Source organism: Colletotrichum gloeosporioides (assembly GCF_011800055.1).
Source record: "Colletotrichum gloeosporioides strain Lc1 chromosome Unknown consensus_57, whole genome shotgun sequence".
Lineage (NCBI taxonomy): Eukaryota > Fungi > Ascomycota > Sordariomycetes > Glomerellales > Glomerellaceae > Colletotrichum > Colletotrichum gloeosporioides.
The window spans coordinates 529,949-550,339 of NW_025544702.1; the positions used below are offsets into that span (position 1 = coordinate 529,949).

General features: G+C 54.2%; 4 protein-coding genes across 4 annotated transcripts; 2 read left to right on the forward strand and 2 right to left on the reverse strand.

Moving 5' to 3' along the window:
• Nucleotides 1–7,797: 7,797 nt before the first annotated feature.
• On the forward strand, nucleotides 7,798–9,144 carry GCG54_00009769 (uncharacterized protein; the record flags this gene model as incomplete). Its single annotated transcript, XM_045409707.1, has 1 exon — nucleotides 7,798–9,144. The coding sequence occupies one exon, from the start codon at nucleotides 7,798–7,800 to the stop codon at nucleotides 9,142–9,144; it is 1,347 nt and encodes a 448-aa protein (XP_045262231.1).
• Nucleotides 9,145–10,777: 1,633 nt separating this feature from the next.
• Nucleotides 10,778–11,888, reverse strand: GCG54_00009770 (Programmed cell death protein 6; the record flags this gene model as incomplete). The annotated part of the gene is made up of 4 exons (XM_045409708.1): nucleotides 10,778–11,241; nucleotides 11,293–11,665; nucleotides 11,748–11,766; nucleotides 11,848–11,888. 4 exons carry the CDS (start codon nucleotides 11,886–11,888, stop codon nucleotides 10,778–10,780), a joined length of 897 nt encoding a protein of 298 aa, XP_045262232.1.
• A 3,496-nt stretch (nucleotides 11,889–15,384) lies between these two features.
• On the forward strand, nucleotides 15,385–16,619 carry GCG54_00009771 (Glutathione-specific gamma-glutamylcyclotransferase; the record flags this gene model as incomplete). Its single annotated transcript, XM_045409709.1, has 3 exons — nucleotides 15,385–15,443; nucleotides 15,750–15,795; nucleotides 16,059–16,619. 3 exons carry the CDS (start codon nucleotides 15,385–15,387, stop codon nucleotides 16,617–16,619), a joined length of 666 nt encoding a protein of 221 aa, XP_045262233.1.
• Nucleotides 16,620–17,254: 635 nt separating this feature from the next.
• Nucleotides 17,255–18,153, reverse strand: GCG54_00009772 (Cold-inducible RNA-binding protein; the record flags this gene model as incomplete). The annotated part of the gene is given in 5 exon segments (XM_045409710.1): nucleotides 17,255–17,373; nucleotides 17,392–17,624; nucleotides 17,722–17,828; nucleotides 17,990–18,062; nucleotides 18,134–18,153. 5 exon segments carry the CDS (start codon nucleotides 18,151–18,153, stop codon nucleotides 17,255–17,257), a joined length of 552 nt encoding a protein of 183 aa, XP_045262234.1.
• Nucleotides 18,154–20,391: the final 2,238 nt, after the last annotated feature.

The window sequence follows — 20,391 nt, forward strand, 5'->3', positions numbered from 1 at the left end:
GAGGATGGAAGAGAGGAAGAGAACCTGCTTTTGGGGGGTAGAAGGGAAGTTGACCGAAAGCAGTAAGTAGCGGTAATGGGGGGAGGGGAGGGGGGAGGATACCTAGAGAGAGGCACGCAGTATGGGACAGGCTAGGGGCGTGGCTCGGTCTGGTGGGTATGCGCACGCAGTTCCGTCAGGTACCTTACCTGAGGTGCTGTAGAGTAACCAGGCCCAGGGCCAATTACCTTACCTTTCACCTTGCTCTGCGCCCTCCGTAGCCCAGCCCAGCAGTGCGAATGGATACCCAGCACAGAGGTACGGATATGGGAGTCTGGTGTGGGAAGCAAGGTGTGAGAGCAAGGAGGGAGCTTGGATCCAGCAAGCCCTTGCCTTGTCGGTCGGTCGCTTGGTTGGTTGCCTTGGACCTTAAAACAGCAGGGCGACGAGCCGATCAACAGAAGAGGAGCAACAGCCGGCGCAGCTGTGGCATACGCGGTAGGTAGGTAGGTATTCGAGGTTGGATTGTGCAAAGAGCGAGCTCTTTGGCTGCTCAACCATCGGATCCCGTCCTCCAGGTGAAGAACCCGAATTGCTGTGCTGTGCTGTACTCGTCTGCACCTGTTCCCAATCTTCTTTGCCTGTGCTGCTCCTGCAGCTACGGGCTGCGGCTGCGGCTACGGCTGCTTGTTACTGCACTTGGCTTCGGGGAGATGGGGTGGGAAAGAAAAAAGGCCAATATCGGCTGGGACTAAGCAGACGGGGACGAGGGGTGCCGGGAACAGGCACAAGGACGGAAGCAAGGACGCGCTCGGTTTTGGGAGCGATTTGAACAGCTGACAAGCTGATGAGGTAACTCAGTAGTTTCTGTCGTCGCAAGGTTCGGTGTGTGAGGTCAGTCAGACAGGCCACGAATAGGAGGGTGGTTTTGAGTTGGCCTGTGGAAGGCGCCGTCAATGTCACTGGCAAATGGAAGAGCACAAGTGGATAGCACCAGAAGGGAGGCTGCCCTGAGGTAGGCATGTAAGTGAAAGCAACGGTGACGCAGCGGTGTAAGTGGCGGGCCAAGCAGCGTGCTACTCTGAAGCTTGGCCATCCATTGCATCGCCATCGTCAATAAAGAGCCTTCCTTCGCCTGCTGCTTTCTCCCACAACACCGCGATGGGATACGATGCTCGGCCAGTCGCCGAGTGGTTGGCCAGACTGGTTCCTCCAGGAAACCAGGCGAAAGGCGAGACTGATTGACCGAGAGATGGGTTGCAACTTGTTTCCATCGAGTCAGTCATGCCGCCTCCCTTCTTTGTTTGGAAAATTATGACACGACGAGGTGCCTGACTTGGCCAAGAATGGCGGCAACCGAGTGACGGGCCCATGGGAACAGTTGGTTATCCTGCTAGCATGGAAAAGCAAAGCATTGCAGCCATCATTCGTCGCAGTGGTGCTTCGATGCTTCGGCACCCGTACCTTCACCAGCTACCTACCTAGAATGAGAGCTTGCATGCCCGGTTGCTTGGTGCTTACCTTGTAATTACTCCCTGAGGTTCCTTACCTACATTAGGTACACAGAGTAAGTACCTCGCGGGGGTACGGACACACAAGGACCGCATCGTAAAGTCCCCCAATAGCTCTGCCAATGGCAATTAAGCAATCCGCAAGCTTTGGAGGTTGGTACTGTTGCGGTGCTATTCGTACGGTCGGTACCTCTTGGAGGAGAGTGCGGTAGCTGGAGGAGCTGCTGCTGCCAGCAGAAGGAGAAGAAAAAAGCTGGTCGGCAAATTGACCCGCCGAGGAGACAAAATGCTGGTCATTGGTCCAAGACGATTGGCAATGTGAATGACTCGATCGATGCCGGAGCACGTCTGGTGGGCTGGGTTGGTTGATTCAAGGGTTAAAGGAAAGCAGAAGACAGTGAGTGGGAGAGGATGATGAAGAGGTCAGGTACCTACCTCGTGGGAAAGGGGGGCGTGGCTGCAAAAGCAAGATTCAAGTCAAGACGAGTGGGGAGAGGCAGTTGAAGTGAGGAGGATCGGAAGGAGCACGACAGGGGAGCAAGAGGGCGGAGGAGGGGGAAGGAGGGGAGGGGTGTGTTTGTAAAGTGGGCCCTGTTTTTTTTTTCTTCTCTTGCTCTTCTTTTCGGAGCTTGCGAGTGGTTGAGAGAGACCGCACCAAAGAGTGAGCTGGTGCATGGGAGCTCTTGACTTGGGTCTTCTACGGATACCTAACTATGTCCTGCAGCCTTTTTGACCTGTCCGTGTTCACTCTGCAACACATTCAATCCATCTGAATGAGTCGGTATGTGCATCTTTCCAGAGGCTTGATTCAAGACTCAAAGCCTTTGCTTCTCATGACATGCTGCTGCTGTTGACTTGCTGTGTTGCTTCAAAGCCCTGTGCAAGTGCAAAGTATGTACGGCGTAGCATACCTAGCTCGCCTTCTGCGGAACTGGAACCGCGTCAATGTGACAAGGCCGTTAGCGATGGCCCTGGCCTCAGCCAGATGGGTCTGCTACTGGATCCCCGCTATTCGTCACGTTGACATCCCAGCTGACGGGTAAGGTATGTACATACATAGCAGATTCGTACATTACCTTTTAATAAGTTGCGCATAGCAATGGAAGCAGGTCGGGTCGTGTCGCGGCACCGCTGTAGATACGGGTGGTTGCTTGAGAGGTTTGCTTGTCAAGCTTAGGCTACCTGGGCAAGCTATTCTTGGCTGGCAGACGTAAGTCACACCTCCTGATGACAGCATTGACGCAGTCCAAATGAAGCGGTCCAGACCAAATCTCCGGTGTAAAAGCGATGAACATGCTCCGGCAAGGAACAGCATGGTTGCGAAAGGCGTTGGGCATTGAGAACGAGACGAAGGACGAGGAGGAGGTTGGCGGCGTCGGGTCGGCGTCGGGCACAGAGAGTAACCAAGACCACGACATGCAGGGCCCAGGGAAGCTTCTTCAACAAGGTGTGAACCTGGGAGCTGTTGCCTCTACTGCTGCTGCTGCGCTGCTGCACGTCGGTCTGCGGTGTGTTGTATGTCTCTGGCTGCAGCGCCTGCAGCGCTTCTGAGGCATGCTGCTGCAGTGGGGAATGGGTCCCCCCGACGTTGGCGCCGAATCGTCTGTTCCACAGCGGGGAGGAAGACGGTGCGGCGTGGGCGGGGGCTTGACGGGGTGGGGAGAGGGTGTGAGTGTGCTTTGCCTGCAGGTGGATTGAGTGGGCTACCACAGACAGCTGCTTCAAGGGTTTTTTTTGGTCGTCCTTTTTTTTTTTTTTTTTTTTTTTTTTTTTTTTTTTTTTTTTTTTTTTTTTTTTTTTTTTTTTTTTTTTTTTTTTTTTTTTTTTTTTTTTTTTTTTTTTTTTTTTTTTTTTTTTTTTTTTTTTTTTTTTTTTTTTTTTTTTTTTTTTTTTTTTTTTTTTTTTTTTTTTTTTTTTTTTTTTTTTTTTTTTTTTTTTTTTTTTTTTTTTTTTTTTTTTTTTTTTTTTTTTTTTTTTTTTTTTTTTTTTTTTTTTTTTTTTTTTTTTTTTTTTTTTTTTTTTTTTTTTTTTTTTTTTTTTTTTTTTTTTTTTTTTTTTTTTTTTTTTTTTTTTTTTTTTTTTTTTTTTTTTTTTTTTTTTTTTTTTTTTTTTTTTTTTTTTTTTTTTTTTTTTTTTTTTTTTTTTTTTTTTTTTTTTTTTTTTTTTTTTTTTTTTTTTTTTTTTTTTTTTTTTTTTTTTTTTTTTTTTTTTTTTTTTTTTTTTTTTTTTTTTTTTTTTTTTTTTTTTTTTTTGTCTCTCTTGCTCGAAGGCGTGCAGGGCTCCATGTCCAAGGCTCTTCAGCACGTCAACCTGCCTTCTTCTGTCCCTGATCTGTCCAGCTAAGACGCCCACATGCACTTTTTTTTTCCCAGTCTCCCGTGAAAGACCTAGACCGGGGAGAGGAGGTAGGTACCTGCCTATCAAGTACAGCTGCATCACCTTCCTCCTCCTTCCTTGCCCTGTCGCAACCTCAGGTAAGGTAAAAAAGTGCTTTCCTCGTGCTCCACGATCCACCCTCCACGCCCCAAGGTGCACCGGCCCAGGATAGCATGGTGAAGGTAAGGGAGGTACGTATCGTTTCTGCCAGGGAAGGTCCCCACTTTCGGCGCGAGGACCCTCCAGTTCTTCGCCTTCAACCTTCACCTCGGCCTATCACTAGTCGGCAGATTGTATTCCTACGCGGCCAAAGGAGACAAGAAGGAGAAAAAAAAGTCTGCCCCCTTCAAAGGCGCCGGACTCCAGAGCATGGACGGGTACCGGATCGGAAGGGAAAAAAAAAAAAAAAAAAAAAAAAACCCCATCCACCTTGGCCCGCTCCACTTCTTCTTTCTCCTTCAAGCCAACCTCTTTTGAAATCAACCCAGAGGCTAACTTGTCGACGACAATCCGAAACCACGGCTATTCACCGAGGCGACTGTTGAAAGAAAGAAAAACACAAAAAGTGCGCTCCCGTAAGCTCAGTCCACTGTCCGAGCCACGCAGCCTTGTTCAGATGCCGCTACCTTGTCTCTATCATTGACTCCGAGTCAACAAGCCTTGTCTCGGCGTCTCAGCTCACTCCTGAGCCGCTCGCATGTCGGTCACCTCGAGCAACAAAAACACAGAAGCTGCTCTGAGGACCTTTTCCAGCCAATTACATGTTGCGCTTTTCGCCTTCCTCGCCACCAATGCCCCTGGAACCCTGGCTGACTGGCAAAGGGCAGACAACACTCGCAGATAAAGTGGGTATCTATCGCCTTTCGGAGCACCAGGTCCAAGAAGAACTGACATCACCCTGCCTGAGTATGGACTACATGCTACCTCTGTTCTTGTCCTCATTGTTTTTATTCACGTTTTATTTGTCTACAGGAAGATTAGAGACGGTGTGGTTCGTCTTTGAGCGCAGTCGGACCCGAATTGACGACTCGTCCAGGAGACTTGGTTCATGGATTAATGCATAAACACCGGTACAATGCAGACGCCCCTCGTCCATTCTCAGCTTCGGGCCAAATCGGGGGATCCATCTCGTGACGGCCCACGGAACGTTACACCAACGCCTCCCCTACCGGAGCTGGCAGCTGGCAACGAAGCTTAAGACCTGGATCGAGCGCCTCGCCATCGGTCTCTCACATACCGAAGGGGTCCAGGGACGGGAACCCCAAAGTCTCTTTGCAGGAAAAGCGTCGACACAGTGACCGCACCTCGATCGAGGCGAGGCAAGACGAGGCGGTGACGGCTACCAATTTCCTGGCGTCTGTCAGCTTCCTTTTCACCGTCCGCCCTGAGCTTCTGGCGCTATCCTCATGAGCGCATCGCGACACGGCAATGTGTTCCAGCTGCCCGCTGAACGGGAGGGTGTGGGGGATAAGCTCCCAGGACTTGAGCTCTAGTGCTGATAAGCAAGCCACCAACCAGAAGCCAGGGCAGCTTCGACGATAAAGCTCCCCCAAGGGTTCTAGCGCATCTTTACCACGAGCAAACGAGCAACCGAGCCTACCTTAGCTCCAAAGGGGAGGTACCTTCACAAAGCATTTCGGTACTTCGACAACTCCCTCGCCTGGTGCCTTTCCTCCATCTCAACTGCACGCTGATCCCGCAAGTGAGGGCGAATGAGGAAACTGCTCCGGTCAGAAGGGGGAACGGCACTTCGTTTGGGAATGGAGACAGTCAGAAACACCTTGCAGCAACCAACTAATGAAAGAAGAATCGAGGCTTCATGACACGGCTTAGCCCCCTTCATTGAACGAGTCTTCAACGGGCTAATACTCGCACTTCGATTCATTCACCCGCGCTACGCTTCTAACCCGGAAAAAAACTGAGCCTGTGCCAACTCTTTCTTGACATCGGCACACTCGGCGGCGGCCCACTCAGCAACCGGCCGCAGGTCTGTGCCTCTTTGCAGTGCCGTTCCTCCATCTGCTTTATTACCAACAGCACACGAGAAAAAACACACTGAGCGACGCAGGATAAGCTGAGGCCGGGGGACGCTCCGTACCCAAAGCTCTGTCACATGCACGCTTCATTTTCTGAATACACCCAGCACTTTCGTACGACTGGGCCTATCGAGCAGCGGCAAACGCCCGAAGGCCGCTTGAACTCGCTCCTGGCTCCCTGCCTTCCGAGACATGGCGGCCAACCAGTTCTGTCTCGTCGGTGACTCCGACTGCCACTGCCACTGTTGTCAGAGCCTCTCCATCCCCATCCCTTCACCGTCTACTCGGCGAAGCTCCAGGGATATCAGCGCTGAGATCCAAAGTCGGAGCGTCCACCTTCAAGCCATTAGCGATCACGGCCCTCTATCTCCGCGCGACTCACAGCGCCGGTACGCTGACGGCTGGCACGTACGCGTAGCCTCCTGAGCCCCTTTCCCCCCTATCTCCTCTGAGCAAGTTGAGGCATGACAGGATATCCTCGACTTGGCTGGAATGAATCCCAGTGGCTCTGCCTTAGTCTCTTCTCACTGAAGCACTAGTGCTCCGTCATATTGACGGCAGTCGATCACTCGCTGTCAGCAAACGTCTTATATCTCTTGACCTAGTGAATTAAGATTCAATTGCACGAAAGCGGATCAAGCTCTGCTTTCGGAGGTTTCCTCAGCCTCAGCATCACCAACCTTCTCTGGCGCAAACACGCAGCGAAGACCACTTGTTTTAACTGATTTGGCTTCTCGAAGGAGTGGGCAGTCTTTTTCATCCGCTGTCAGACACGGTCCTTACCTTCAGTTCAGATGGTTCGCTGGATATATGCTACAATGGGTCATCCCTTCCAGCGTCAGGGGGGAACTCCGGAACCGTCTTGAGCCGCTGCAGCCGGCTGTCAATCTTGCATGAGGTGCACAACGACAGCAACACTCCGAAGAACTGTGTCGTCAGCTTTCAGTTTGACTTCATGGGCCTTACTGGAGAACAGCTGCCATCCTGAATTATGGCAAGTCGAGTCGATGGGAGGGCGACCTCGGATCTTATGTGGCCAGCGGTATCCGAAGCTCCTTCTCCAATCAAGGCAACGCATCCGCAGGATCCCAAACAAACTTGTCACAGCTCCTCGTTGATCAACCCCCTCGAGGTACGCCGCACAGACGTCCGAGATGGACCTGCGCCGCCAAGATCACGAAGGAAAGGTCGTCTTCTTCTATGGCATTCAGAGCACGGCAATCCCGCTCAGCATGAGATGCAGAAGGTAAAAGCAACCAGGGCGGGCCCCGCCTGGCTGGTCCGGAGTCATCAGATTGTCTTTTCAGAATCTGCAAGGGACGCACTCCATGTGTCCAGACCCAAAAGGACTGGATGTATTGCGCAGTTGAGGCTCAGCCACCAAGGTTTCAGCCTCCGACCAATACCGAACTTGGCACCCTCCTTGTGCATATTTTGCCGGTCGATTTCACTCATCCGTCGTCATGTTCTCCAACCGGCGGACTCTCGGAAGTCTGAGCACCTCGCGTTTACTTGCCGCGGCGCTGATGATCTGGTGAAGTCCAACCACGATGCTCTGACCTCGTCGTCAGCTCGCCAACTTCCACCGTAAATTGGCGTTACAGGGTTGCCGTTTCTAATGTGGCCAAGGAAAAGTTTCCTAAACTCGCCTCGCGTTTCCCTGCAATGTTTCCCCACGCCCGATCATTCACGGCAAGACATCCCAAAAGTTGCGTCCCAACGCGCTCCTTACCCAGATTACATCCCGTCATCATGGTACATATCTAAGTGCCTTGTCGGCATTCCTCTGCTCCTCTGGCTCTTTCCATGAGCAAACGGTTGCTCTGCAGCCTTTTACAGACCCCTTACGCATATCTCCTGCCGTTGTTTCTTACACTCATTAATCTATATACAACATGGCGTTGACAGTCAAGCAGCTGAATGCTGATGCCTCATTCCTTCTCACCTTCGAACCTATCGTGCCCGAGTCGACACCGGGGATTTCTCCCCGGCGATTCAGGATATTAATGGACCCATGGATCACAGGACCGTCCACCATCTTTCACTCTATTCTCTCAACAACAACCCACAAGGAGTCTCCATGCGTGTGCTCGTTGGAACATCTTCCGGAACCCGATCTCGTCATTATCAGCCAACATAAAAGTGACCATTGCAATGAGGCCACGCTTCGGCAACTGCCACCCAGCGGGACGAGAACCCTGATCCTGGCGGAACCGGCCGCGGCCAAGGTGATTCGGAGCTGGAAATACTTTGACAAGAACAAGGTCCATACGATTCCACGGTGGGAGGATCCTCAAACCACGGGGAAGCAGACCGTCATCCGCGTCAAGGTACCGTCATTCATACCAGGTGGGGAGTCCGGCGAGGTATCAGTTGCGTTCATTCCTCAACGGAGGGACTTCAAGGGCCTACATGCCGCCATCGGCATCACGTACCGGCCACCTCCGACATGGCCAAGGTTCACACATCTCCTTACACCTCCGAGGACCCCCGTATCTCAGCGACAAGGCACGCAACTCTCTCCGTCTCCCAGTCCCGGGGCAGCCCGCCACAGAGCTGAGCCGGCATACATCAGCCTACCGACTCCTCCGGGAACTCCCAGCAGCACCCAATCCCTCCACTCCATCAACTACGCCACGTCGACCCCGCCGCCAACGGACGCCCGAGACCGAGCAGTGTCGGTCATCTTCTCCCCCCACGGCATCTCATACCGTTGCCTACACCAGTACGCCGCCTCCCACCTGGCCGCCGAGGCGGCACTGCCTCTCACTGCTCTCCTGCACTGCTTCGACACAGTCTCAAACCCTTGGTGGCTCGGCGGCAACATCTCCGCGGGCATGCCAGCCGGACAGGAGACGGCATCGGCCCTGGGTGCAAAAGCCTGGGTCAGCACGCACGACGGCGACAAAGACGTCAAGGGTTTGGTCACCAGGATGCTAAAAACGAGAAAATACGCCCGGACGGAGATCGCCGACGTCGTCAGCCCCTTTTCAAACACCAGCCACCGCGACAATAGGTTCGATCGGGAGGGGTCAGGCAATGAAGGGAGTGGTGGTGGGGGTAAGAGTACGGAGGTGCTTGTTCTTGGGGTTGGCGAGGAAGTTGCGATGACCCGAGAGGGTGTCTGGAACGTTGAGCAGCGCGCTCGAGTGATTCCGCCTCGCAAGCTCACCGTGGCGGAGAAGACATTGCAGGGTCGTGCGCGAGGACGAACTCTGTCGCCGATTGTCACGCGGGTATGAACGGGGATTATACGATGGATGATACCCAGTGGTAATTTTGTTTTGCTTGCCGTCATTTTCATCGAAATTCTGGATACCCTCCTTTGCAGCTGAAGCACGTTTAAGGGGAACCGAGGGCAGGATATACCCCTACAAAGATTTTGGATGACCGGAACCACACGAATATGCGACACGGAACACGGAACATGGGAGACGGGTAAATGTGTACTAGGAGCATTGAATTTCTTGTTTGTTTTTCGTTACGGGAATGGCATTGCCTGCCCAGGATGGCGGCGTGTCTTGGAAAACGGGTTGATACCACAGAAAGAAGGTCTGACAACTTAACAACGAGGATGGTACGAGACTTGACCTTCTCCTCGCGTAGCTTATGAGCTCTTAATCAACAAGCATAATCAATCACAATCCCTAAGGCACACAATTGTCGCATCAACCCGCATGATATTCTTGAGATCATTCTCCCTAGAAAGGCACACTCAGATCTGCTCCTCTCTAATCGCCAATTTTCGTCCGGAGCATTCTTTTGTTCTGTCGTGCTCCTGATAGAACTCGGGGGCAACTCACTGCCGACGTCAAAAGCATGTTCTTTTCACCCGACCATGATAAAGAAGCCATCTCCATATAGTGGCTGCTTGTCGTTGGATGATGGCAGGTGACCCCGAAGTAAATAGATATTAAAGCCATGGTTCCTAGGTACTTGTCGAGTGCTTTAGCGGTCAACTCGCCTCAAGTTTGGAAAGAACGACGGTCGCGAGCACACTTAACATCGTCACCACAAGGTCTGTCTGCCTTATACCAGTTGACTCGGGTTAGATCCGGTTTTCTCTCGCCTCTTTGATTCGGTTTCTCGGAAACATAGGTGCTTTGGAGAATCTCGTTGAACAACAACCAGTCTTCACAATTGTGGACTCAGGACCCTTAGCTCGTGATATACCCTGTTCCTCAACACGCAAACCGGATCAACCTGTTTGCTGGCTGTATTTGTCTCTGAGTCTCCAGGGACCTCTAGTCTGCCAGCTCTGGACCTGAAACCCCCGTGAACAGTGTAAGTATACATGACATGTTGGCTCAAACGATAGTATGCCGTCTAAGGCATACGAAGCAGAAGGGAATGGTAAGACTCGTAACTGGTAATGTGTGTGAACGCCTAGTCTTCGAATAACCTCGAAAACGACGAGTCTCAGAATAAGCCAAATATGATATTAGCCAGACGTGAGTTTCCAACTACAATGCTACCGTTCACAGTCATACCAGCTTTGTACAAACTGTCCCGAATGCCAGCGTTTGATGCCCCCCTGAGATGCGATTTGAATACTATGAGACCGCCCATTACGGGTGGTTGTCGCCACATGGAACCCGCCCTCCCTCCATTACTTGCACCCACCCAGCCGGGGTATCTAATTTTCTCATGCAACGAGAAATCATCTCTCTTCTTCGAGATGCACACTTCCACGTAGCCATCCTCTCCTCAATCCTTCTCTACACACAGCCGCGCGTGAGCTACGCAGATCCTGCCTCCTAGTGCATGCACGAAACTAGGTCCCAGCCAAACACGCTGACGTGAAAATGAAAAACAAAGAAAGCTGGTGGGGAAAACGAATCCTATCTCCCCCTCCCAGGGCCACAATAGACTCGCTTACTTGAGTTGCTTCAGAATCTCCGTCAAGAAGTCCTCAAAGCTGAGGGTGATGTAGCCGTCGCGGTCGTCGTCGTACTTCTTGAACACGTCCGTCATGCGCTTAAGAGAGATGCAGGCCTGAACGAAGAGGTCGAAAGACATGGAGTTTTCGTTGCGCTTATCGTAGGTACGGAAGAGAAGCTCGACAAAGCCGGGGCTCAAGCGGTATCGGAAGGCGACGAGGGCGTTGCTGAACTCCTGGAGCGAGATGTTGCCCGAGCGGTCGGCGTCGAAGCGGTCGAAGAGGGTGCGCCAGGAGGCGAGGAAGGACCACAGTCCGCAGAACTCGGCGAAGCCAATGGTGCCGCTGCGGTCGGAGTCGAACATGCGGATCATCATGCGCACCGTCTGGGGGTCGAATGCTGTCCAGTCTCCGTTGACGAGGGCGGTGGAGAGCTCGCGCTCAGAAAGCTGACCGGTACCTGTGTCTTGTTAGATTTTGGGTTCTTGAGGTCTCTCACGGAATCGCGTACCATCCTTATCGACAGCGCGGAACAGAGGCAGCAGGGTCGGGTCGGCACCGTCAGCCATCTCGGCAGGCGCGGGAGACGGCGGCGGTCTTGAGCTGGGAGGAGGGCGATTGTGCATCTGAGTCGGGCGCGGGCCGCCGGTGGGAGGAGGAGAGGTGGCGCCGTAGATGTTGGGGCTCGGGCTAGGACGGCGGTCGTCGCGAGGGTCGCGGTGGTCGACGGGACGGCGCTGGTAGCTATCGTGGGGGACGGGCGGAGGCGGCTTGCTCTCGTAGCGCGGTTGAGGAGAAGGCCTTTGGGCCGGGGCCGGGGCTGGGGCAGCGCCGCCCTTCTGGAACGGGACGGTCAGTCTTTCTCCGATTGAGCGATCCATGGGCTGGCGATGGCGAGGGCATTCGCGATGGTGAATCGCACAGGAAAGGCCAGATTGCGTGGAAAGGACGACGAGTGGAACGTACCTGCTCGGGCTCCGCGAATCTGGTAGGGTGTTAGCATGGCGGGGTAAAATAGATTGCGATGAGGGGCTGTTGCGAGTCGTTGATGGCTCTAGTTACGCACCTGGGGAGTTCGTCGGGGTTGTAGGGTCTGTTGTAGGCCATTGCGACTTTGATGATGGGTGAACTGGCGATGGAGGGTCGGGAGAGAGAGAGCAAAGGAAGGGGTCTTTTGGGAGTCGAGTCGAATTCGTCGGCTCTTGGGATTATATGAAGTTGCAGAGGTGGGGGCGTCTATTGGTTTGCGGTGGACAACCAACCCAAAGGAAGGGCCAAGACCAAAGAGGGGAGGAGCCGCAGCAACTATGTACCTCAGGTTCTGTAGGTGACTTGGGTCCAACAGATGGAAACTTGGGGTAGGGGTCTCAACGTCAGGCGGCAGTCGGCACGCCTAGGACGGGACAGGACAGGAAAGGACAGGTAGGGCTGCTTCGTTAGGCTGCGCTGCGGGCATAGAGAGGCTGTGAACGTGCCAATCGGGCCCTGAGCTTTGCGCAATCGTCAGATTGGTTTCAGCCGCACCATGTAATATGAAAGAGTGAGGCTTGGGCTGAGGCCTTGTTCAGAGACTACGTGCTGCTGTATTTTCGGTCGCGCATGGCCGCGTTGTTAGGCTTTCTCTCTGTGTCACTCTTCTGTTATCTATCAGGCGGCATCTATGGACTAGCAGACCCTCGAGGGAATGCACGACGCCGAATAGAGCCAGGGAACACGAAGCCGTAGGGCTTATCTGGCCTCCGGCAGGGGACCTACACCGGGGACCGGGCAGTTTTGGGGAGCAGCGGCGCGCGCGCGCATGTTGGGGATGGCACGGGCACGGGCACGGGCGGTGGACTGGGATGCAGGGCAATCAGTGCTGAGGAAGCTTTGGTGTATGATTCGGTCGTCTGCGTCGAGACGATGAATAATACCACGAAGGGGACTGGACATGGTGCATGGTGGTGCTCGGTGTGCGACGGCGATTTACTTGCTCGGCTCGGCTGTTGCTGCGCTGTGCTGCGCTGCGGATGGGCTTTGCGACGGGAACGACACGGCACAACTGCCACAACAAGACACGACACGACACGGACGGTTGGCAAATCAGACGGGATGAACAGGCGATGGATCACGGTTTCCAGTCTGCCCGTCGAGTGGGTTCTGCGAAATTGTTTCTGGGAGGGGGTAACAACTAAAAACAGAAAATGCTTCAGCCAAGGAAGACATAGGGTAGATCAGGACAGAAAAGAGGACATTGATTCCATCCCACGCGGCCTTGGGTTGGCTTGGATCCTGAATTCCTGCTTCTGCAGCGACATCATCATGTCACACACAGACACGGACACGTCTTTCCGATTGCTGGTCCCTGGCCCCAAGCCCACCTCACCTCACGCTGAAGCGTAACTTAATTGCAGGCTTTGTTCTTTCTGTCTTCTGGAAGATCACCAGGACGGGAAGTGGAAGGGTCATGCCGACGGGATGGGGGCATTTCTGTGCTGTCAATGGCCTTTCGCTTTCGCAACCCCGCCACGCCGTCCCGCTGTGGACTGAATTGCGGTGGGTTGTGGATGCTCTCCAGGCGATGGAACGCGACGCCGAAGAACCATGGATTGTCATAGGGCAGGCCCGTAACAAGTGGCAAACAGGGAGGATACCTGCTGCAACGGCGAGTCCGGCTTCGAGGAGAGGATGCGATGCGGCGACCGGATGCCATGCCCTGCGCTGCGGATTACTCGCGATTGCGTATTCGGCCGCCAGTGTCCCATTCCGGTCCATTGCGTTGTGGCCGTCCGTCGTTATACGCGGCAATGCAATTCGTATCTGAACGAGAGAATCCCCATTGACTTCGTGTTGCGGCCCTCAAGAAATGTGCCTTATCCACAAAAAGGACACGGCGACCCCTGGGTAGGGGAACGGGACTCCAGCTCCAGCGTCTCTGGACTCTTTCCGTCTCGGGACCGGGTATTGATACGATGGAGATACAGATCGCGAGGTGGAAAGGGGTCCCGAGCACCTTATTTCAGCCTGGAGCCCAGCGTTCCGGCGCAGCTTCTTTTCCTTTTCCGGGCTCCCCCCCAGTGTCTTTCCTCATCAGGTCCTCCCTCCTCCACCACCACCACCACCACCATAGCCATCACCACTTACCACTCATCACCCATCATCAGACGCCGATGAGGGACGATACGGGTAACGTGTGTTAGAGCGATACGTAATGCAGACACATTCGGTTTCCAACAATTCCCTCACACACAATCACTTCACACACGCACATAATAACACATGCAGCGGCCACTGGCGGGTGCCCTGGACCGGATGGAGGGCGTGGCAACGACATTTGAGGTGGTCGTCGTATCCCCGTTTAAGCTTAATTTAGTCAGGCAGTCGTCAATACCTGAGACGATCTGTCCAGTTGAATGTTGCCGTGTCTCAATCTCGTCCAAAACTCAACTTGGATGGGGACAGACCACTTGTGCCAACGTCTTCGCATCGTGACCAGTGTAGTTTGACCAGCAAGCACCGTGACTCTGCCTTGGTCAACGCCGCAGCATGAAGAGAAGGGGAAAAAAAACAAAAACCCTCGACGGGCCATCGTGTAAGCGTGGCCACCAACCAGTGGCCCCAGAGCATCATCGTCCGTACTACTGCATAGTACCCTAACAGCAAGTGATCCATCCATTCCTTCTTTTGCTTCCCTTCCACCTTCCATCATTCCACCCCAACCCGCCCCACCATGGCCCCGGCCCACGCCCCTCCCCAGAGCGCCGAGCCTCTCGCACGGGACGCCGGCAAGCGGGATTGCGTATGCTTTCCCAGCTTTGCAGCTTCCATTCGCACCGCTCAAGTCGCCTTGCCCAACTTTCTAGAACACGTCGAACCTTTTTTTCCCTTCCTTCTTCCCTTAATTTCAGGCCCCCTCCTCTTTCCGCCCCGTCTGCCACGTACGTACGTACCCTGATTTCTTCTCTTCGTCCTTCCTTTCCACGCCGTCCCGGGGACTCTTGAGTCTAGCCCTTGCCCTTTTGCCTTTTGCCTTTTCCCGCTCCGCTCCGTCCTAAACATCCTTCGTCCCCCTCCTCCCCCGCCTTCATTCTTCACATTCAACCTTCCCCTCTTCTTCCTCTTTTTCTTCTGCCTCTTCTTTTGATACTCGTGTGTGCGTGTTTATGTTTGTGTGTGTATTTGTGTGTCCTATATGTGTGTACGCGCGGCTTCCCCGCGGGGCTCGCACCATTCCGCCCGCTCCGCCGTTGCAGCTTGCCGCTTTTGGGTGCCACCAACGGCTCATACAGTCTCCTGACCGTTTGGTGGCTAGGCAAGCGCCAAAAAGATATCCAAGATGGATTATCGAGTGGCTTTTGCCTGACCACATGTTCGTGTATTGTGCAGAACGTTGCGAACGACACCGGCCTAGGACTGATTTGCTTGGAATTACTTCAGATACCGTGGAATTACCGGGCCATTGTGTCGTCCCCTTCGCCTCTCTACCCTCCTGGAACGGTAGGTAGATAGGAAGCCCTCGCTTACTTGGGGCTGTCACATCTCATAATTTTTCCATCTCGTTCCGCTCGCAGAGACAAATCCACCACTTGCACGGAGACCGTGGGACACAGCAACAACATTCGAGATGGCCGCCGACAACGACCTTTCCACCAACGGCTCCGAGTTCTGGCTGTACGGATACGGGTACGTCGAGTCCAGAGACAGATCTCTCCCCCCTTCCGCCTCCTACCCTACCCCGGTGACCTCTCGGAGGTTCTTGTCTTTCAGCTCCTCCCGCCCTCCCGCATATATATCCCTGCCTACCAAGCTCTCCGGACTCTGCACCTTACGTCCCTAACGTCGCAAACCCGCTTCTCCAGGAGCCTGATATGGAAACCTCCGCCGCACTTCGGTTAGCCTCATCCCTCTCCCTCCCCCCTCCTCATCCGGGCTACTCTAGCCGCCTATCCGAGCCTCCGGCTGATCTGTGTCGTCCAACCCCACAGACAGAAGGATCCCTGGTTGGGTGACGGGATATGTCCGACGCTTCTGGCAAGTAAGTCTCCTCCCTTTCTTTCCTCTTTTCCCCTAACGCAGCCGTCTCACCCGGCCCCACGGCACACAAGGCCACCTCGCGTCTAGGCTGCCCGCTCACACCAATGCTTATTTACACTACACGTCTTGATTTCCCCCTGCCTATGCTCAAAGTCACTTATACTGACCTCTCACACAGGCAAGGTAATCACTCACACTACCTGAGGCCCTCCTTGGGAATGACCCCTCATGTTATGAGATGTCGTCCTGACCATCACTAGCCAGGACCACAGGGGTACACCGGAAGCCCCGGGTCGCGTCGCGACACTGATCGAGCGTTCCTACTGGGAAAAGCTGACTGACCATCACGACTCGGCCCCAGACCGTGTATGGGGCGTTGCCTACCGCATCAAGGCTGACAAGGTCGCCGAAGTCAAGGACTACCTCGACATCCGGGAGATCAACGGCTACAGCATTCACTATGCCCCCTTTTATCCGGCCGACGGCACCGAACCCATCCGCACCCTCGTCTACATCGGCACGCCGGACAACGACCAATTTGTCGGACCCCAGGACCCCCAGAAGCTGGCCGAGCACATCTACAAGAGCCGCGGCCCGAGTGGTCTCAACATTGACTACCTCCTCGGCCTCGAGAAGGCGCTCGACGAGCTGAGTCCGGAAAGCGGCGACGTCCACATCACCGACCTCTCCAACAGAGTCCGCGCCATTCAGGCCACCGCAACTCTGCCCCCGGGTACCGGCCCAGACCCAGAAGATGCCGCCGACGGCGAGTTCAAGCAAGGAAGCAGTGTCAAGGAGCAGGAGGAGACTGAGAAGACTTGCTGAGGAGATGACCGCACAAAAACTTTTTCTTTTGCATACTTGCCCCGCCCCCCCGGGAAGCCAACCGCCCTACACCTCCGTTGCGCAAATCCTTCGTACCATGTCGACCCAATCCCCCTCCCTTATTATTCTAAAGCAGATCATAGACAATCATGCAGGCCAGGTAGAGTTAGACCACACAAATCCGCTGGGTGCCATTCCAACGACGATTCCGATAACCACCTTTCCTCCTCCCCAATATTGCCAACCCCTTCCAGGTCACCAAAATGAAAGATCATCACCACGTGCGCAAAGACCGAAAAATGGTACCGCTCTTGGAGACAGAGAGGTAAAGTATGGAAGAAAGAAAGAAGAAGCAGAAAACCATTCCATTCGAGAGAGAAGACTAGGCCGTTACCAACCCTTGACCGACCCGGGTTGGGGTTTTATTTTCCAGAGATCCATTGCAACAGAAGAACCGGGTATTGTGTTGCAGCGAAGAATACCATCACCAATGCTCGATCGAACCAACGGGCGCGCGCACGAACGTCTGTCAGACTCGGAGGAGGTAACCGTCGGCAGCAACTCTTGGCCGCGTGCTCCCGAGTTGCGCAAAGTCGACAACCAGCAGGCAACGAATCTCCGAACTCTAGCGTGCATTAGTAGCCTCGGCCGCCTTGGGGCTGCTGGGACGGGTCCGGGTAGCCATAGCCCGCGGGAGGAGCCGCGTAGCCGCCGTCTACGGAGCTTTTAGCACGGAGGTTGGGGATGATGGGGTCTGACGAGCGTTACTGACCCTGAGGGGGAGCGCCGTATTGCTGCTGGGGGGGATATCCGCGTCCGTACGCAGGTTGCTGATACATGTTGGGAACGCCGACGGGGTATCCGCCGGGAGCGCCGCCGTAGGGCATGGGGGGCGCGCCGTAACCGCCACGGCCGCCACCACCACCACCGAAACCACCGCGGAAGCCACCGCCGCGGGGGCCGTTGTCAGAAGCCTTGTCAACACGGATAGTGCGTCCGTCAAACCTAAAAGTTACGTTGTCAGATGCGGTCGGTTCCTCCGAGACTCATTGCGCCGGGACAAGCAAGCAATGGAAAATGCAAATTCGCAAAGGCAGCGTACTCGACGTTGTTCATGGCGGCAATGGCCTTCTGAGCATCTCCCTCCTGAGTGTATCGCACGAAGCCGAACCCACGGCTGCGGCCAGTGTCGCGGTCCTTGACAACCACCTTCAAAATGGCAAAAAAACGATTGTCAGATTCTCTCTCTCTCTCTCTTTCTTCTTTGCTAGTGGACGAGTGTGGATAGACGCAAGGTGTCTATTCCATGGTCCATGGCGGCGCCACTCCAAGAAAGTTTCTTTGCGGCGGACAGGACTGTTAGTACTTACAGCTTCTTCGACAGCACCGAACTCCTCGAATTTCTGTCTGAGGGTGTTTTCCTCAGTGTGCCATGCAAGGCCGCTGTGAGACGCAAGATCAGCATGGGTTCGCCTTGGAGGATTCTGGTGGCAACGACATGGGGATTGACATACCCGATGAAGAGCTTAGACATGATGATGGATGTTGTGTCTCTGCGTGAGCTTGATGGTCTGTTGATTGCAGATTAGAACGAGTCCGGAAGGGATATTGCGGTGCATAAATGGGAGTGGTCGTGGTGGCGCCAAGGCGGGGTCAGGATACAGGGGAAGGAGAAGCAAGCGCGCTCTCTCAGAGACTTCCCGAACAAGAGTCAAGCAGGCTCCAAAAAGCTGGCAGTGCTCAGCAAGTCGCCAAAGAGAAGTGGCAGTGTTGCCGGCAGAGCTTTGTCACTTTTGACGACGGCGCGCGGGCAAAACGATGGAGTTGGTTAGGGACGACAAAGCGAACGGTACAAGTCAGGCCAGGAGGAGCGATGTTGGAGGAAAGGGGGACTGGGTGAACGGGCAAGATGCAGGCTGTGTCAGGCCTTGGGACAAAGAGAATTTTACCTGCAGGTGTGTCGCCACTAGATGGATGACGACGATGTGGATGTGTTGTGGTAGAGAGACAGAGGTTGGAATAAGGTGGGCTGTTGTTGGTGGGAAGGAGATGGTTGACGGAGGTCAGGTCTGAATTCCGGGCTTGATGGATTTTCCTCAGAAAAAGGAAAGAGGGGTGGGAGAAGGAGAAAGTGAAAGGCCACCTTTGAGAAGAGGAGAAAGGAAAAGCTGCTAGCGGGAATTTTTTTTGTGAATGGCTCGGAGGGAAAGGGCGTTGAGGCAGTGAGGCAGTGCAAAAAAATAGGCCCCCTCCAAAGGTACCGTAAGGTTTGGTGTATGAGTGGGAGTGGGAGTGGGAGTGGGAGGAGCGACTGGCCGGGACGCGGTCAGGAAGGCGGGGTGGATTGAGCGAGAGTGTGCGGTGCGGGCAGCAGTGAGAGAGAGAGAGAGGGAGACGGGAGCGACACACGGAGAGGAGGACATGGAAGGCGAGGTGTGGAAAGCATGGAAAGGTGCAAGGTAGGAGCGGAACGGAAGCACTTGCCGCAACAGCAAAGCAAAAGCAGCAGCTCCTCAGTACCGGCAGCAAGGAAACAACAGCAATATTTGCTTGCACTTGCATTTGCACTTGCATTCGCGTGTTGTCGCTGCAAAGCAAAGCAGTGCAAAGCATGGCCGGCTGCTTGTTTGCCTCCCGATGCCATCCCAAGCGGTAGCTGACTGACTGCCGCTACCGGGTCGCCGCCGTGCGATGGAAGCTTGAGAGCTGGAGCCGGCGAGACCTCGTGGCGGAGGGGCAGGTGGAGGGGTTCGATTGAGGTACGGAGACCGGCCATGTCCACGAGTGTGAAAGGTACCTTTTACCTCACCTCACTGACGGCTCAGAGGCGACACGGACACACGGCCGCGGCCGCAACGACGACGGACTGTCTGCCTGGTCTGCGCTGGACCGCGAATTGAAAGTTGACGCCTTGCAGTCAAGCGAAAAGCAAGCAGAATTCAAGGTACGAGTGCGACGGAGGGTAAAGAAAATGTACACCGAGGAGTGCAGTGTAAGGCACCTCGAGGTACCTTACCTCACAGCATTGCGGGAAAGCGGCGACAGTGTGATAGGTAGACAGCGCGGAGGAAACTGGGGGCGGGTCTGGGTGCACCAACCTCGGGCTTCTGTTTTTTGTCTCCGTCGAATTTTCCTGCCTTTGTTGCTTGACTGGGGAAAGTCGCGGCCGGACGGGAAATTTCCAGAGATGTGGAAAAGGCGAGGGGGAAAAGGTACGATGCGCGGGAAAAGTCGATTTGCTTCTGACAGGGTACAGAGACGACCAAGTACCGATCCCGGACGATAACCAAGGTGAGGTAAGGTAGTTAAGTAGGTAAAGTAGAGCGTGGGTAGGTGGGCGGGCAGAGGGGNGGGGGGGGGGGGAAAGACGACGTTTTCTTCAGCCAACAAGGACAGACGTAGGTGAATGAGATTGAATAATAATCGCGCGTCTGCGGTCTGTTGGTCTTATCCTCTTTTTATGTATCATTCCCACTCTCCTTTCCCTCTTACCCTCTTACCCCGTCCCTGTCCCTCATCTTATATGTGATGGACACAGGGTCCGCAGCGGCGGCGAAAAAGCGCAAAAGGAATGGAAGTAGGGCGAGCAACTTGCTGCAGCGGCAGTCTGATACCTGCAATACCAGATGAAAATAGGTAGGGTATGAGGAAAAAAGAAATTGACTTGTTGCGGTAAGGCATCTGAAGTACCCATCTCACCTGTCCTTCACCTGCAGAGTACACGGGACTGCTTGTCGCTCCTTGCCGTGTCCCGCCTCTTTGCGATGTCTCC